Raw genomic sequence first — 19,458 nt, 5'->3', positions numbered from 1 at the left:
GCAGACTAGACAATGATGAGATAAAAGCCAGCTGAGCCTACAGAATAAATAGAGGGAGTGATAAATATTTCAGAAATGGCTTTTCCTAGTTTTTTGGACTGTAAAGGTGAGTTAGAGATACTTTCAGACTTTCAAGATCTATCCTCAATATAGGGAGTTCTTGACTTACAACCATTAGTGACGATTCGAAGTTACAACTGTTTTTTTAAAAAGTGTCCGATGACTATTTTTCATACTTTTGACCATTGCAACATTCACATGATCATATGGAATCAGGAGTCTAGTAGCACCTTTTCAGACCAGCAATAAAAACAATGGATTTTCAACACATCCCAATTTTAATTGATAAAGTACAGGTAGTCTCTCTGACATATAACCTGCATCTTTAGAACTGCCCTGTGTTCTCTTCATCCAATTAAAATCCTACTTCAGTTTCAACCAGGAATGGATTGCTATGGGTTCGCCAAGGTTCCAGAGAATCCATAGCTAACATTATGGTCGATTCGGAGAATCTCCAAATCCCACCCCAGGCTGGCCCCACCCACCCTGCCCAACCCTGCCCTCCCACCCCTCCCCTCTCCTCCCAGGAGTCATGGACGGTTTTAGATGTGAGGTAAGTGGAGGGCCCAGATGGAGGCTTGGGGAGGGTGGGAAATGGGCCTCCCAGAAGGCCTCCAGAGCCCAGGGGAGGCAGTTTTCTCCCAGAGTCTAGAGGAAAGCCTCCAGAGCCTTGGGAAGGTGAAAATGCCCCCTCCCCCATAGTGCAGGAGACCAACATGGCCATGGCCACCATGGCCACACCCACCCAGTAACCAGACAGAGAACCCGTTGCTGAAATTTTTGAAGCCCACCCCTGGTTTCAACTACCACATCACAGCAGCTCTCCCCGCTGCCCCAAAGCTTACGTCTCTTAGTAAAAATGATTACTCTGAAAAGGTGCTACCAGATATCTTTTGATCTTAGCTCAGGTTAGGGAACTCTGGAAACATCAACACAGAGGTGGGTTCCTACTGGTTCGGACCGGTTCAGCCAAGTAGGTAGTAACTCGGCTGGCCACGCCCCTGAACCACTTTAATCTGTTGCACCATAGGTGCCACCATCTTGTTTTTTGCGTCTGCACATGCACAGATTTTTTTTTACTACTGTGCATGCGCGCATAGTGTGTCCCTAAGCAAACCGTCAGAAACAGAAGTCGGAACCCACCCCTGCATCAACACAATTGTCAATTAAGACTTCAGAAACTAGATTCAAAGCTGTGATTTGAATTAAGTGAGGAAGAAAATATTGTTTGGGTTTAAACAAGATCATAAATCACAGTGATTAGATGCCTATAGCAATAAGGCAAATCTCAGCAACCTGCCAGCTTCAAAAATAGATATTTTCCCCTCCAGGTCTTTTTTTCCCTAATAGTTTAATATCTGTTAAAAATCCGCAAACCAGCTGCATTCCATAGCCGCCAGTCTATTCCTGCACTGATAAAGAAACCTCCCTTCACTTAAAGCTAATGGAGTCAATTCCTCCCATTGATTTCTACGGAAGAAAGTCCTTTAAAAGAAAAAGTTGAAGTGAGGCAACGTTTCTCTACCTTCCCTTCAAACCTGATAGCAGGAGTAATGAGCTTGCTCTGTGAGTGATCTTTAAACCCCTTAACTTGATTTTCCGCTCTTGATAATATATCCTTTAAAAAGACAGTTAGGTGGAGTATTTTGGTAAATAATAATAGCAACAGTTATTTTCAATTATGGCTACCAAATCTGATAAATTCAGATAATCAGTAGGTCACAACGAAGAAGCAAGACTTTTTTTGGCCTCTTTGCTATCTCTTAGTGGTTATCTTTTTTTGGTGGGGGATAACCAAAGCTATGGTTTTCCCAGTTGCAATGGATGGCTGTGAAAGTTGGACCATAAGGAAGACTGAGCACCAAAGAATGGAGGCCTTTGAACTGTGGTGCTGGAGAAGATTCCTACAAGTCCCTTGGACTGCAAGGTGATCAAACCGGTCAGTCCTAGTGGAGATCAACCCTGATTGCTCTTTAGAAGGCCAGATCCTGAAGGTGAGACTCAAATACTTTGGCCACCTAATGAGAAGGAAGGACTCAATGGAGAAATGCTGGAAAAGATTGAGGGCAAAAGAAGAAAGGGACAGCAGAGAATGAGATGGCTGGATGGAATCACTGAAGCAGTCGGCTAGAGCTTAAATAGACTCCAGAGGATTGTAGAGGACTGGAAGGCCTGGAGGACCATTTTTCACAATGTGTCACTCACAACTTTACAACTAACAACAAAAAATTGTTTGAAGTACAGATCTGATTGCCAACATCCAAGGGAAATAATAAAATATCTTACCTCTATTTACCCACTTCCATTTCCTTTTCCTTCTTCTGTACTTCCTACATTTAGTTCTAAGCACCATAAATTATTCCGAACTTCTCTTCGTTGTTGTCCTAATCCTGGTATTATTGTTAGTTTTATCAGTATGAAGGTAAGAAAGAATCATGTAGATATTTCTTGACTTATGACTTAGCAACTGTTTGAAGTTACAACCTATCTGAAAAAGGGGACTTATGACCCGGATCCAACTTTCTGAGCACTGCATCTCCCACCTCATGAACACACTGGGTGCTCCACAACAAGGCAACACTTAGAGGCACTTGCAGTGTCCCACAGTTATGTCAGGGCCTTTGATGACATTATTGTTGAAAACTAGCACTTCTTCTGACAAAACCATGCCATAGCAAACAGCAAACAATAGCACATTTAACAACTGTGGAGTTTGCACTTATGCACTTAATGACCGCTGCAATGGCCACTGCAAAAATGTCACATGTTTAATGACTGTTACAACTTATGACGGTAATGGGCAGACTCAGTGACAGTCATAACTTGAGGACTACCTGTATTGCTAAGGGTAGCAAATCCTATAGTAGTAAACGTTATGGTGTACCAAGCTTTACTTTAACTGGTTCCAAGATATGTTAAACTAATTCCCACAAAGAGAGACAGCAAATAAGTAAGAGGTGGGAATTATGGGCGTGGGGATAACCAGAATGGGCTGCTGGGTGATTGCAGAGGTTCGGGAGAACCTCTAGCTAAGATTCTATGCAGTTTGGAGAACCCCCAAATCCCACTCCTGGATGGCTCCGCACCCCTCCCATGAGTTGCCACGTCCAGTGGTGGGATTCAGCCAGTTCTCCCCTATTCGGGAGAACCAGTTGGTAACTTTCTAAGCAGTTCAGAGAACCGGTTGTTGGAAGAAATCTCATTTTGTTCTTTTCCACTTTACAGGGCTAATCCTGTAAGGAAGCAAGGAAGGAAACATTCTGGTGTTGTTTCTAGCCTAATCTTTGTTGCCCTGCTTACAGAAACTGCCTTTCCAGTTAACCCTTATTGCCATTGTAACAACTAAGGAGAAGTGCCCATCGACCTGAGTGACATTGACTTGGCCACGCCCACATGATCACATGACCACCGAGCCCCACCTACCCAGCTGGTCATTAGGGCAGAGAACTGGTTGGTAAATTATTTGAATCCCACCACTGCACCACGTGGCCCATTTCAGATGCAGGTAAGTGCAGGGCGTGCATGGAGGCTTCGGAAGGGTGAAAAATGGGCCTACCGGAAGTTTGGGAAGGCCGGAAAGCAGCCCATTTCCAGCCTCCAGAGCCTGGGGAGACCGTTTTCTCCCTCCTGGAGGTTCAAGGAAAGCCTATGGAGTCCAGGGAGGGCAAAAATGCCCCCCCCCATGGTGCAGGAGGCCAAGTAGGCCACACCCACCCAGCAACAGGGCAGATAACACCTTGCTAAAAAAATTTAACCCCACCCCTGAGTATAACCCCACATATTTGAAATGTATTCAATTGGGTAAAGCTGCACAACATTACTTACTTTAGGAGTGTTTGCAACTGCTAGCAGCAGTTGTAAGCACTTTCAGAGCTGATAAAACTCCAAAACCTGAGTTTGCTAAAGCAAACAGTAAATTATGCCCAACACTGTTCTGGGGGGTGGGGGTGGGTGGGTGGGGGGAGTGTTGAAATTAATCTCATTTAGGATTTTTGCACATCTGGAGTCAGCATTTTAGGCCTTCTACAAGGATTTCTCTTTTGTGTGTTGCTGTTATCTAGGTCAGGGATTTTCAAAGTTTTTCAGGCAATTGAACTCGTTACTTTTCAAACAACAACAAAAAAATTCCCACAGCCTTTTTTTGCAAGTTGCAAAGCTCTCACAATAGGAAATCAGCGGCAAAAGAAACAGGTGCCAATTGATGCCCATCTGTAGTGAGAAGGCTGATTGGTAACTGCCACCCAAGAAGGAAGCCTGTTTCTGCCTAAAACCATCCATTCATCCTTGTTCCCGGGAAAGGGAGGGAGGCGGGGGTTTTCCTTATTTATTTTATTTAGTGTATGGCATCTACAGAGGTCATGCAATCACTGATATACAAATATAAGTTTAAATAAAACATCATCAAATAAATCAGAGGTGGTATTCAGCCAGTTCTGACCGGTTCTGACGAACAGGTAGTGGAAATTTTGAGTAGTTTGGAGAACTGGCAAATACCACCTCTGGCTGGCCCCGCCCTCAATCTATTCGCTGCCTCCTGAGTCCCAGCTGATTGGCTGGGTCTTCTTTTGTTGCCTTGCACAGGAGAACGAAGCTGGAAAGCAGGTTAGCGGGGTAGGGAGGGAATGGGGATTTTGCAGTATCCTTCCCCTGGAGTGGGGAGGGATGGGGATTTTGCAGTATCCTTCCCCTGGAGGGGGGAAGGATGGGGATTTTGCAGTATCCTTCCCCTGGAGTGGGGAGGGATGGGGATTTTGCAGTATCCTTCCCCTGGAGGGGGGAAGGATGGGGATTTTGCAGTATCCTTCCCCTGGAGGGGGGAAGGATGGGGATTTTGCAGTATCCTTCCCCTGGAGTGGGGAGGGATGGGGATTTTGCAGTATCCTTTACCTGCTATGCTCACCAAGCCACACCATGCCCACCAAGCCACGCCCACAGAACTGGTAGTAAAAAAAATGAATCCCACCACTGAAATATGCATATACAAGGGTGCAATGGCTCTGTGATTAAAGACAATGAGCTTGTCAGCTGTAAAGTTTGAGACCTGAGCTCTGCGCACCCAAAACCCCACAGTCTTTGCATAATTTCCATCCAATATTCTATGAGGTTGGAAAGAATAAATAGTGAAACCAGCAGGTTGGAGGCCATTGCCTTTCTAGTAAGCTACTTTACTTTTCCCCCCAAATGGACAGCATGCATTTTTTTTTCATTGTTTATCATTAGCAGAAAAAGCTCAATAAAGCTAGAGTTAAGCAGAGCCGCTTTCAAGTCTTAAAGGTCATAGAGATTTCAGGCGGAGTGCTAAACACATCCTCTCACTAAAATCAATGAAGGTAAGAAATCCAATTGCCGTCTAAGCTCCCAATTATGAATTGAATTGGAAACAGCTCTATAAACCATGCCCCAGGTTTTTTCTTTATATTTGCCTAAGCTCTCTAACTCTACTGTATTTTCACATGGGTATTTGTATTAAACAATCCTATTGATGAAAAACTCAACATTTTCCCTTGCAACCGTTGATTTTTCTGACCTACTTTCATGCCCATTGTAAAACATGTGGCCAAGTAACAATTTTCAGGAACACACTCAGGGTGTAATTGTGATATACCTGATAATCAACTGTATCGCATTTTATTCAGCAGGTATAAATCATGACATATAGTGGAGCTGCCTGCTGCCTGTACATTTAAAAGAAAACATAATATAGCTGCTAAATCAGGAATATGAGAATGGCCGTGACCCATCAAAACCACGCTCGACTAAACCGCGCCCGATTAAACCGCGTCGCTGATGTCATCAACAGGGCGACAACAGCCAGCGCGGAGAAAGAAAGGCGCTTTAAATAGCGCTTTGAAAGCAAGCCCATTGAACTTAAGGTAAGGGTTAGGTTTAGGGTTAGCTTTAGGGTTAGGTTTAGGGTTAGATTAAGGGTTAGGGTTAGGGTTAGGGTTAGGGTTAGGGTTAGGGTTAGGGTTAGGGTTAGGGTTAGGGTTAGGGTTAGGGTTAGGGTTAGGGTTAGGTTAAGGGTTAGGTTAAGGGTTAGGTTTAGGGTTAGGTTTAGGATTAGGTTTAGGGGGGTTAGGTTTAGGTTTAGGGGTTAATTTTAAGTTTAGGGTTTACAGCATGCTTCTGTCTCCGCGCTGTTGTCGTCCTGTTGATGATGTCAGCGACGCGGTTTAGTCGGACGCGGTTTAGTCGAGCACGGTTTTGTGGTGGAACCGAGAATGGCCAGGGATGCTACTTCTAACAGGGGAATCTAGCAAAACTTCATTTGAAATGTAAAATGAATGGATAAAACCATGCATTGCCTTTTGTACATCTGTTGCAATATGTGAAAAGCTGGTATTGTATAGAACTCCAAGAAATCTACAGAATGTGTGATGTTTTAAGGCAAATTATGAAATATGAAATATTTTGATATGCTATATCCGTGATGGCGAACCTATGGCAGGCATGTCACAGGTGGCACACGGAGCCATTTGTGAGGGCACGCGAGGCATTGACTTCGCCCTACGGCCCTACGGACAAGCTGGAAGTCACTTCCAGTTTGTCCGCAGGTCCGTTTTTTCTTGCTCATTTCTGCCCTCCCCAGCCCCCAGGAGCTCTCTGAAAGCCTGATACAAGCTATGCACGGCCATTTTGGTGAAGGGGCAGGGTTTTAGGAGGCAAAAAATGCTGCATTCAGTGTATAAGACGCACCCAGATTTTCAGCCTCTTTTTTTGAGGGGAAAAGGTGTGTCTTATACTCCAAAAAATACAGTAATTTGATCTTTCTTTGATTGAACCCTGCTTTGAACAAACTGTCTCCTTGATTTCAGAATCACGGACAATTGTGGTTTTGTTGAAACTGCCTTAGGAAAGGGGAATGTGTCCTGTTGTGAGGGCCTGAAGTGTGCAGAGATGAGGGTTGCGTGAGTTGACCGTGTCTCCTACAACTTTGCCCTTCCTGTCTGCTGCACCCTTTTGTTGTCCTGAATTCCCTCCCTGTACAAGATGACTCCCCTCAAGGTTGTTTGAATACGACTACAGCTCTACTGAAGGTGGATTCAAATCCAGTAAAGAGATTGGAACATGAAGGGATTGTTGGAAAAAATGCCCATCTGGATTCAGTTCCAAGTGGGGAGAAAGACACTGGAAACATGAAGGCTATTTGGAAAGATGGTTTAATGGTGGACAGGATAGTAGTGTTGTTTATTGTCATGTAAATGAGCAAGAGAAATGCGCTCATATACAAAGTGTAAAAAACCCCAAAGAAAAATACAGAAACAAGAATTAGCAGTAAAAGAAGAGTTACCTGTAGGCCAGTTCATATTTTTATTTCATTATTAGCACTTGTATACATTGTTGATGTAAACATACAAGTTCCCCAAGAGGGAACAAGAATCCGTTAATTCATGTAATTACATAAATACAATTCCATAAGATTGCATACAGTTTTGTAAAAACCATAAAGAAAAGAGCACTGGGAATATTTTCTGTGCTAATGTATTTCTAAAAATAATCATCGTATAGTATGACAATTCAAGCTTTTTTAAACACTATAAGAAAAACAAAATAAATCGTACAGGTAGTTTTCAACTTAGAACAGTTCGTTTAGTGGTCTTTAGAAGTTAGGACACTGAAAAAAATGACTTATGACCGTTTTTCACACTTATGACCCTTGCAACATCCCCGTGGTCACATGATCAAAATTCAAATGCTTGGCAACTGGTTCCTTATTTATGACAGTTGCTGATTTTTGTGGGGTCACGTGATCAACCTTTGTGAAGCAAAGTCAATGGGGAAGCCAGATTTACTTAACAACTGTGTTAATAACATAACAACTGCAGTGATTCATTTAACAACTGTGGCGAGAAAGGTTGTAAAAGGAGGCAAAATTAACTGTTTCATTCAGCAACATAAATTTTGAGTTCAGTTGTGGTCGTAAATCAAGGACTAGGTGTATTATTAAAATAGAACATTTTAAAAAATTCAAGGGTTATATAACTTTAACTTATTTTTTTTTTCTTCCAATATTTTACCAATTGCCTCTGTTGCAATCTGAACTGTAAAATTTTCGGTCTAGGCTGCTGCAGAAAAGCATATTTCAAATGATTTATCTCATAAATTACTATGACTTGAACTGATATTCCTGTGGTCACATTTAATATCTGAATGAAACATTTACTAAGATAGAGCATGCATGCAGTACAGTACAATGTATATAAACCAGTGTTTTGCTTTAAAGTAGACAAAATGACACAAAAGGAAATGAAAAACATAATGCGTTCAAAAAAAAAAGATAAAATTAGTTGCAATGCTTTTCCTCACTGTATACACAGAAGAATCATTTTTCAACAGAGAATTATAAAGCATATTTAGAAGCTGAACTCACCGTTCATCTTCTCAGGACATGATTAATTAGCATAGAAGCAGTTTAATAAATTAATGCATCATATTATATATTGTATAATAAATGAACACAATTTAAATTCATGGAAGCATGCATAAAATACAATACATATTGCTTTAAAGGTTGTACATATTTTAAATGGTTACACATCGTTTAAATGGTGGCAGCTACACAAAAATAACAATTTTGATCTTAAATACACATATAGTACAGAAGACACAACTGTGACAGCAGACCACGGCCAATGACTTCTTCCAACCAAAAAGGATCTTTTTGTTAAAGAAGTGTGACAATGGTTTGCGTTATTTCTATTTTCAACCTTCATCCTTTCCTTAGAAAAAGGAAGTTCCACTTAATTAAACCATAACTCTAGAACTTGGGGGTACCTTCATGAATGGGTTCGTATCGGTTAATGAGCGAAACAGCCCTTCCCTCATTCGCATTCAGCTCAAATTGTTCCTTTCTGAGAAATTCGGCTAGATTTGTCGGTGATAGAACTTTTTTGGTGCCTGAGTAGCTGTTGAAAAGTTCGACCAGTTCTGGTCTGTGCAGCAGCATTCGGTACATTGCTCTGAAATCTTCCATGGTAATAAGTCCAGACTTCTGTTTGTCATTTTTCTACCAAAAGAAAAGAAAGATTAAGCAAAACCAGGTTCCAAGATAGTAATTGTGAGAGGGACCTTCACTTAAACCTGAGTCAGCAGTGTGTGGTGGCAGCCAAAAAAGCTAATACAATCCTTGATTGTATAACCAGAGGCACAGAATCCAAATCAAGTGAAGAATTACTACCACTTTATGAAGCCTTAGTAAGAGGCCACACCTGGAATGTGGCATCATGTTTTGGTCACCACATTACAAAAAAGATGTTGAGACTTTGGGAAAAGGATACAGAAGAGCAACTAAGACGATTAAAGCCCTGGAGAATAAAACATATGAAGAACAGTTGCGGGATTTGGGAATGGCTAGTCTAAAGAAAAGAAGGAGACATGATAGCAGTATTCCAGTATTTGAAAGGCTGCCACAAAGAATAGAATAGAATAACAGAGTTGGAAGGCACCCTGGAGGTCTTCTAGCCCAACCCCGTCTAGGCAGGGAACCCTATACCCGTGATGGTGAACTTACGGCACGTGTGCCACAGGTGGCACGCGGAGCAATTTGTCAGGGCATGCTAGGTGTTGCCCTGTCAGCTGGCCAGAGCACATGCACATGCCGGCCAGCTGACTTCGGCCAGGGAGCCGAAGTGGCGCAGTGGTTAAATGCAGACTGCAGGCTACTTCAGCTGACTGCAGTTCTGCAGTTCAGCTGTTCAAATCTCACCGGCTCAGGGTTGACTCAGCCTTCCATCCTTCCCAGGTGGGTAAAATGAGGACCCGGATAGTTGTTGGGGGCGATATGCTGAGTCTGTAAACCGCTTAGAGAGGGCTGAAAGCCCTATGAAGCGGTATATAAGTCTAACTGCTATTGCTATTGCTATTGACTTCGGCCTTCCTTTGAGGCCATTTTTCACCCACCAGAGGCTTCCTTATACCCTCCGGAGCGCAGAAAACTGGCCCTATGGGCAAATCAGAAGTTCAGGGACGTACTTCATAGGGCCGGTTTTAGCCCTCCAGAGCCTCCAGGAGGCTTCCCTGAAGGGTCCGGAGGACAAAAAACGACCCTACAACCCATTCCTGAACTTCCGGTTTGTCCGTAGGGCCAGTTTTTCATGCACCCCACCCCCGCCCCCTACCCATGCATGTGCAACCCCCTGCATGCATCTCCCCTGCATGCAAGTGTGATTCCCCCCACACACACATCCACACATACATGCGTATCATGCAAGTGCCCAGCCCCCCTCGCATGCGCGGCAGAGATCCAAAAACAAGCTGGCCAGCGGGAGGCGCATGCACATATGAGGTGGAGCTGAGCTGGGGCGACGGCTCACGTGCCTGCAGAGAGCGCTCTGCATGCCCCCCGTGGCACACGTGCCATAGGTTCACCATCACAGGTCTAGTAGTTAAGGCACCAGGCTGGAAACCAGGAGCGTGTGAGTTCTAGTCCTACCTTAGTCGTGAAAGCCAGTTGGGTGACTTTGGGCCAATCATTCTCTCTCAGCCCAACTCATCTCGTAGGGTTGTTGTTTTGGGGAAAATAGGAGCAGAAAGGAGTATTAGGTATGTTCCCTGTTTTGAGTTATTTATAAAAATAACAAAGGTGGGATTAAAAAAAGACCTAAAAACATGTGTTTCCATATTAAAAGAAAACTTTACTCTAGAAATTTGTCCGTTCAACACCTGAGAAAATGGCTTTGATCATATTTTTACAACACCTATTTTTTTAAATATATATATATAATTCTTTTTCTCACCTTAAAAACTTTTTTCACGTGAACATAATCGTATGAGACGTCAAACTTATTGAGCAGCTTTAAGGTCTTATCTATGTTGATCTTGCCCTCTCTAAATTCATCGAAAATCATGTCCATGAACCATGTGCAGAAAAGTGAGTTAAGGGAACTCTCAACCACATTGACAATCTTAATCCAGAAAATATCAACAACCTGGACAATCTTCATTCAGAAAACATATAAGAGACAATCCCTTGACTTCTAATATTAAGGTTTCCATATTAAGATCTCTATGACCAAATGCACTTACATTACTTACATTCAGCTATTTCAGAGATGTCAAACTGGATTTCTTTGAGGGCTGGACCAACCCGAGGGGGGGGGAGACAAGATGGACGCCTCCTGCAGCACCCTGCCAGCCAAAATGGGGGCAGGGAGCCCTCACGCAGCCCCGCTGCATCCTGTTTTGGCTGCCAGAGGCACTGTGGGCTGGTCCTTTGTTATTTCTAGGCTGGCCCCACTGATTTAAGAACCCCATGGGCCTTGAGTTTGACAGACCCCTGATCTATTTCATTTAGCCAAGATCAAGTGCACCCACTTTTGGTCACCAAGCTATAAAAAAGATATTGAGAGTTTTGAAAAAGTGCAGAGAAGAGCTTATTAGGGGACGATTGGTGGACTAATCATCCCCCTAATAAGATTAATAAGATATGAGCTGAGGTGGCACAGTGGTTAGAGTGCAGCACTGCAGGCTACTTCAGCTGACTGCAGTTCTGCAGTTCGGCTGTTCAAATCTCACCGGCTCAGGGTTGACTCAGCCTTCCATCCTTCCGAGGTGGGTAAAATGAAGATCCAGATTGTTTTGGGGGGCAATATGCAGACTCTGTAAACTGCTTAGAGAGGGTTGAAGTGGTATATAAGTCTAACTGCTTTAGGGCACTGGAGGCTAAAACATATGAAGAACAGTTACAGGAACTGGGCATGGCTCGTCTAGAGAAGAGAAAGACCAGGGGGGACATGATAGCAGTGTTCCAATATTTGAGGGGCTGCCATAGAGAGGAGGGGGTCAAACTATTTTGCAAAGCACTGAAGGGCAGACCAGGAATAATAGATGGAACCTGACCAAGGAAAGATTCAACCTAGAAATAAGGAGAAATTTTCTGATAGTGAGAGCAATCAACCCACGGAACAGAAGTTGCCTTCAGAGGTTGTAGTAGCTTCATCTCTAGAAGCTTTCAAGAAGAGACTGGACTGCCATCTGTCAGAAATAGTGCTTGGTCGTGGGGCTGGACTAGATGACCTACAAGGTACCTTCCAACTCTGTTAATCTGTTAATTAGACTCAACTTGAGAAGTCTGAAATAACTTTGTAATTCTAAGTGAAATATCATTAAAATAGAAGAGGGTTTCCCCCCTCCCCCTATGGAAAAGCAACTTTCCCATCCTCTTTGTGAGTGGCAAAATAATAATTCCCCTGTATTAAGTGTAATAAGAGCCAGTTTGCTCAAATGGTTAAACTCTTACCTAGAAACCAGGAAACTGTGAGTTCTAGTCCTAGGCATGAAAATCAACTGGGTGACTTTGAGTCAATCACTGTCTCTCTCAGCCCAACCTACCTCACAAGGTTGTTGTGGGGAAAATAGGAGGAAGGAGGAATAGTAGGTATGTTCTCCACCTTGCATTGAGCCTTGTGCCTTTATAAAGTAAAAAAGGCAGGATAAAAATCTAATAAATGAATAGTAAGTAGTATGTTAAATTTATATGTTGCTAATGACTCCCAGTTTAGGCATACACACCAGAGGGGATATTCAGCAGGTTCTGACCAATTCTGGAGAACCGGTAGCAGAAATTTTGAGTAGTTCAGAGAACTGGTAGATACCATCTCTGACTGGCCACGCCCTCATCTATTCTCTGCCTCCGGAGTCCCAGCTGATCGGGAGGAAATGGGGATTTTGCAGTATTCTTTCCCTGCCACGCCCACCATGCCACGCCCACAGAACCGGGAGTAAAAAAAATTGAATCCCACCACTGATCCGCACCAAATGTATACATAGGGATATCTATAAACCGCCATTAAATTCAGATGAAGCTTTGCTTGTTGCAAAGGAATTGGGTAACGGAAGAGCTCACACAATAAACAAAAACCAAGAATCTTCAACAAAAGGATTACATGTATATTTGTACAGAGAAAATGCTGTTTCCCTATAGTGCAGGACTTTGCTTTGCCCTTCTTAATATACTACCCATTAAAAAAAAAATCCTCCACCAGCAAACTTATGATTAGTCATTCATTTATTCCTTTTGTGTCGTGCTGGGATGTAAGTTTGTAAGTTATGAAAAGCATTAAAATGCCCACAGTAAATATTAAAAGTCAGAGTAAAAACAATTAAAAGCACATAAAAATTGTAAATGGTCAGAAATAAGATAAATAAAAGATAAGAAGATAACCAAAACTAACTAGTTGGAGCACTTTGGGAGATGCTCTCAGCATCCTCCAAAATGCCATTAGGGAAAGGGCTGTTCTGATCTCTATTAAAAGATTATTCCAGAGGGCCAGTGCTGGCCTGGATTCCTTTTACTTCCTAATTAGGTCAACTGGAATATTATGTTTATCTGGACGAGGATTTCAAAGTCCATGCAATATTAAACTGCTCCCCTAGAAAAGCAGGGAAGATTAAGAACTACCAATAGACAGAGATGTGTGGATCCAGGAGATAAGGTAAAGGTTCCCCTCATACGTATGTGCTAGTTGTTCCCGACTCTAGGGGGCAGTGCTCATCTTCGTTTCAAAGCCGAAGAGCCAGCGCTGTCCAAAGACGTCTCTGTGGTCATGTGGCCGGCATGTCATATGGTCATGCGGCTGGTCATGTGCGCCTTTGACTAACCACCGAAGGCGCACAGAACACTGTTACTTTCCCACCAGTGGGAAGCATGCTGGCTGGGAAATTCTGGGAGCTGAAGTCCACCCATCTTAAAGTTGCTAAGGCTGAGAAACACCAGATCAGATAGACAACATGCTTACTTATTCCAGGCAGGTGTTGCTATATAAACTACAATATTTTATTCCCGTTCACTTTTCTTTCTAATCATTGCAAAAGGTTACTTATAGATTTCCCAGATCCACCCATCCGTGAGAGTTAGAAAGCAGGAGAAAACCTTACTTACTTTTAACACTACTGACATGGTAGAGGGCTTTCCAAGAATACTTAGAATAGAATAACAGACTGGGAACCATCAGGATGAGTAATTTTCTATGTATTTGCCTTTTAAAACTAAGCTTTTTGAAAGCCATCATTTTGCCTCTTGGGAATTCCATGGTTCAGAATAGAATAGAATAGAATAGAATAGAATAGAATAGAATAGAATAGAATAGGGAGGGGAAGGGAAGGGAAGGGAAGGGAAGGGAAGAAGAAAGGAAGGGAAGATGGAAGGGAAGGGAGGAGAGGGGAGGGGAGGAGAGAATGGAATGGAATGGAATGGAATAGAATAGAATAGAATAGAATAGAATAGAATAGAATAGAATAGAATAGAATTCTTTATTGGCCAAGTGTGATTGGGCACAGAAGGAATTTGTCTTTGGTGCAGATGCTCTCAGTGTACATAAAAAGAAAAGACACATTCATCAAGAATCATAAGGTACAACACTTAATGATAGTCATAGGGTACAAATAAGCAATCAGAAAACAATCAATATCAATATAAATTGTAATACAAGCAACAAAGTTACAGTCCTGCAGTCCTAAGAGGGAGGTGATGGGTGATAGGAACGACTAGAAGGCTAATAGTGATAGTAATGCAGCCTTAGTGATTACTTTGACAGTGGTGAAAGAATTATTTGTTTAGCAGAGTGATAGCGTTGGGAGGAAAAACTATTGTTGTCTCTAGTTGTCTTTTAATCATAGCAGAATAACAGAGTTGGAAGGGACCTTGTAGGTCATCTAGTCCAACCCCCCTTTCTGCTCAAGCAGGGGACCTTATACCATTTCTGACAGTCCGGTCTCTTCTTGGCACATCCTTGGGCAACCTGGGACCCCCACATACCCAGGAATTCCTCGCCAATCCGACCACGCGTCAACCAGTTGGGGAATCTGGAGAGCTGTGATCCATACTCAACTGGAGGGCGCCGCGTTGGGGAAGCGACACCCCTCCCCGGGGCTGCCCCCTCCCCTCTTTCCCTCGCCTCCTTCCGAGCCAAGGATATTTATTCTCCATGGTGTCGCCGTTGCCTCCTCCGCATGGCCCGAGCGCCTGTTCCTTACTGCGATGGTCTCAGCAGCTCCCAGCGCGCCGCCCGGCTCGCCCGCTCGCGGCTCTTGCCCGCGGCTCTTCTTGCCTGCTGCCTGCCTGGACGCGGCCAGTCGAAAGCCGGGAGGGAGGCGACCCTCTATGGCGCCCGCGGGGCCTCGGCGACGTCACAACGGGCGGGCGAGGGGCTGCGTCCCTGGCTTTTTCTTTTCAACGGCAGGGTTACCCCCCTCCCCTTTCATCTCCCGATGGGCTGCAGACGATGGGCTCTTTTTGCTTGCCTTCTCCTCGGCCGGGCTCCAGATTTCTGGCCAGAATAAATCTTTAAAGCAGGGGGTGTCCAAACCTGGGAACTTTAAGACTTGTGGACTTGAAGTCCACAAGTCTTAAAGTTCCCAAGTTTGGACATCCCCTGCATGCATGTGCACATCATCATCATGTAAGATTTGATAATTAAATCAGAAGATAGGAAGGTCTCCCTCCCTCTCTATTCCTCTCTCCCCTCCCGCTGTGTGTGTGCAGGGAGAGAAAGGGGAGACATTGAAAAACATCTACTGATCCACCCTGGACCAAGAGGCTAGGACTAGGTCAGAACCTGTAACCTTCAGTGAAGAGGGTTGGTCATCCTGTTCTGGACTGCCCTAGGGAGTGAGACCCAACTTCCCATGGGACTTCCCATAAACCAAGATTGAAGGCCTGTTGTCTAGGATTCAAAAAGTGTCACCACCATCCATCCATAATAATAGCCACGGATGGTCTAATGGTCCATGGATCTGTCCCGTTGCTGCTGTTCTTTTAACCATCCTGACTGACCGCTGCTGGTAGTGAATATGCTTTATGATACTGTTGTTCTTCTCTCACTTCTGCGTCTCCTTCAGTGTGGCCCAAGAAAGCAAAGATAGCACCCCGAGGTGCCTCAGATGCGATCCAAAACATCTGGAGCACCGCTCGAAGAACATCATTGTTGGCAATGTCACCATCAGTCAATTGCAAATGGAAGCCATCAGTCAATTGCAGGATGGAAGCCTGATGGCAATGTCACCATCAGTCAATTGCAGGATGGAAGCCTGATGGCAATGTCACCATCAGTCAATTGCAGGATGGAAGCCTGATGGCAATGTCACCATCAGTCAATTGCAGGATGGAAACCATTGCAGGATGGCTTCCATCCCGCAATGATGTCTCCAACACCATTGAAGAAAAATATTCACTTCTGCCTATTTCAGGTCCTTGGAAGGAGTCAAGCTGATTAAAAACGCCAGATCCAGTCTGAACATCTGGCTGGTTGTGCACCGAACCATAATAATAATAATAGGAAACAAATGACATGAAAATATGAAGAAAATCTAGAAGAAAAGAAATTTTGAAATGCAACATAAAACTAGGGAACCCTGAAGTGTCTCACCTCGGCTGTTCCTTTTGGTGTGGTTCCCTGGTTTTAATCCCCCCCCCCCCCGGCCCGGCCCAAAAAAAACTATTTTGCTGAAGGTTATAATTGCAATAGTAAAAACGAATACAAAGTAAAAGAAAGAAAAATAGAGTAAATGATGCAAAGGGAAAAATAGAGAAAAATTAAAAAACAAACAAACAGCGTAGTAGTAGAATATTTAAATGACTCCCAATCTTCATGTCCCAAAGGTGGTTTTTCAAAAGGCAACTTAGGAAAAAACGAAATCCAGTTGCCTCTTTAAAAAGCACCTTTTGGGACAACCATGACTTGGATGTCAGAATCTGGGTTGATTTGAGGACTGGGACTCTCCATAGACACTCCCAATCTTCATCACAAGTAAGCAGTTTTAGTATTTTTTTTTCATCTGCCCCTCCAGTTTTGTTGTAGAGTTTTTCCCTGCTGTTTTCTGACATTTCCACACCTAAAACCATGGAAATCTGTAAGCACTATGTGTTATTATAAATTAATCAGTCTGGTGAACCTCAGCAGGGAAGATGGGTGTATAATGCCTGAAGGAAACTCTATATTTGCAAAAATGTCCATTATCACCCACTGCATATTGCTAAAATGTTAGAGACAGAATAGAGCAGGGGTCTCCAACCTTGGCAACTTTAAGCTTGGTGGACTTCAACTCCTAGAATTCTGGGCGTTGATGTCCCCGGGGCTTAAAGTTACCAAGGTTGGAGCCCCCCTCAAATAGAGAACACAGAATAATAGAGTTGGAAGGAACCTTGGAGATCTTTTAATCCAACCCCCTTCCTCGAGCAGGAGACCCTATGCCATTTCACACAAGCAGCTGTCCAATCTCTTCTTAAAAAGCCTCCAGTGATGAAGCACCCACAACTTCTGAAGGCAAGCTCTTTCATTGCTTAATTGTTCTCACTGTTAGGGAATTTCTCCTAGTTCTGGGTTGATTAGTTTCCATTCAGTATTTTTTGTCTTGCCTTCTGGTGCTTTGGGGAATATGCTGACCCCTCCTCTTCTTTATGGCAAATATTGGAACACCGCTTATCATGTCATCCCTAGTCCTTTTCATTAGATTAGATTTACCTAATTCCTGCCACCCTTTTTCATATGTTTTAGTCTCCAGGCCCTTATTCATCTGAGTTGCTCTTCTCTGCACTCTTTCCAATGTCTCAACATCTTTTTTTTTACAAGGTGACCACCAAAACTGGATGCAATATTCCAGATGTGATCTTATTAAGGTTTTATAAAACAGTATTCATATTTCACGTGATCGTGATCTAGGCAATTTGTTACACATGCACGAGACAAACTGTAAGCAGAGGACTTCCAAATCAGTTGGAAGGGGATGAAATGCAGAACAATGTGTGTAGAAGCAGCCAAGGTGAATGGACAACTTGCAACTCCTTGTGTGAAAAGAACCATAAAAGCTTGCTTGGACAGGTATTCAGTGTTTCACCCAAGGAACAGCATTTTTTGTACATGACCTAAACTTGGCAAATATGGAATAAAGGGTTTTTTTTTGTTGTTAGTTGCGAAGTTGTGTCCAATCCATCATGACCCCCTGGACAACGTTTCTCCAGGCTTTCCTGTCCTCTACCATCCTTTGGAGTCCATTTAAGCTCATGTTGACTGCTTCAGTGACTCCATCCAGCCACCTCCTTCTCTATCATCCCCTTCTTCTTTTGCCCTCAAACTTTCCCAGCATGAGGCTCTTCTCCAGGGAGTCCTTCCTTCTCATTAGGTGGCCAAAGTATTTGAGTTTCATCTTCAGGATCTGGCCTTCTAAAGAGCAGTCAGGGTTGATCTCCTCTAGGACTGACTGGTTTGATCGCCTTGCAGTCCAAGGGACTCACAGGAATCTTCTCCAGCACCAGAGTTCAAAGGCCTCCATTCTTTGGCACTCAGCCTTTCTTATGGTCCAACTTTCACAGCCATCCATTGCAACTGGGAAAACCATCGCCTTGACTAGATGCACTTTTGTTGGCAGGGTGATGTCTTTGCTTTTTAGTATGCTGTCTAGATTTGCCAAGGTTTTTAGGAGACTTTAAACACTGTCCTGATGGACTGAATCTTGTCACTCAGTGGCTGAGAAGGGAGAAGGATGCTGAGGTTTTCAGGAATTTTTCTCAAGAACACTATAAAGAGAAAGGTATTCCTTTATTTTCCTTGCCTTAAATCAAACTGCAGTTTTCAGGAACTCTCCTTGAATTTCCACTGACAGTGAGAAATGTTTTTTTCTTCTTTCAATATCAAGCAAGAAATGTTATTTTAACAAAACAGATAATTCATTTTCTCACCTTTATCACATAGAATTGTTTCCACTGTACTCTGACTGAGCCTAATTAAGAAAATAAGGAAAGGTATAAAGGCCTTGCTAGATGACAAAACAAATATCACATTCTCATAATTTGGAACAGAAACAAAGCAGTGTTATTGTATCTGTTTTCCCCAAATATTTTAAGAGAGGTACTTGCCTGAAATGCCAACATTTTTGGCAATCTTTTTTCCAACATATAAAAAAAAATGTAATTTGTATTGTATTGCATTGCATTTAGTGATTTATAGTAGGAGATATGCCACCCTGTTGTGGCCCAGCAGGAGCTGTTGGAGCTGCCACCAGACTCCGACAGCAAGGGGCCCTATGTGTCAGCTCTGGAGGATGTGGAGGACCCTGGACAGGGTTCCGACTCCGAGCAGGGCGCAGAGAGACTGGTTGGCCACCAGGAGACGCCTGAGCCTTGGACCAGTGGGGAGGAGACAAGGGAGAGTGATCCAGAAGCCAGCAGTGAGTTGTTCCTGGATGCCCGGCACCGAAGAGCTAATAGGCGTCAGGAACAGTTGCGCAAGTACAGGAGGTAATTGCACTCAGCTGGTGGTCATTAGGCTCCACTCCAGACTATAAAAAGACTGCTTGTACACACGCCCCTCTTGCAGAAGTCAACACAGGAACTAATGTGAGTTTGGAATTGTGAGCTTGGCAGGCTGGATTGCTGCCACGACTTATCTGTGTTGGATTGCTGCC

The 19,458-nt window shown here is 43.5% G+C and overlaps 1 protein-coding gene across 1 annotated transcript in view; it reads right to left on the bottom strand.

The window, feature by feature from the left end:
• Positions 1-11,003, bottom strand: part of LOC116511226 (1-phosphatidylinositol 4,5-bisphosphate phosphodiesterase zeta-1-like) — a 56,980-nt gene extending 45,977 nt beyond the window's left edge. Inside the window, exons 1-2 of the mRNA XM_032221096.1 lie at positions 10,797-11,003; positions 8,836-9,067 (exon numbers count right to left, since the gene is read on the bottom strand). Of these exons, the coding sequence (XP_032076987.1) occupies positions 8,836-9,067; positions 10,797-11,003 (439 nt within the window). The remainder of the gene's footprint in view (positions 1-8,835; positions 9,068-10,796) is intronic.
• Between the last annotated feature and the right edge of the window lie 8,455 nt (positions 11,004-19,458).

The sequence above is a fragment of the Thamnophis elegans genome, chromosome 7 (genome assembly GCF_009769535.1).
Source record: "Thamnophis elegans isolate rThaEle1 chromosome 7, rThaEle1.pri, whole genome shotgun sequence".
NCBI lineage: Eukaryota > Metazoa > Chordata > Lepidosauria > Squamata > Colubridae > Thamnophis > Thamnophis elegans.
This window is presented reverse-complemented; position numbering and strand designations above follow the sequence as displayed.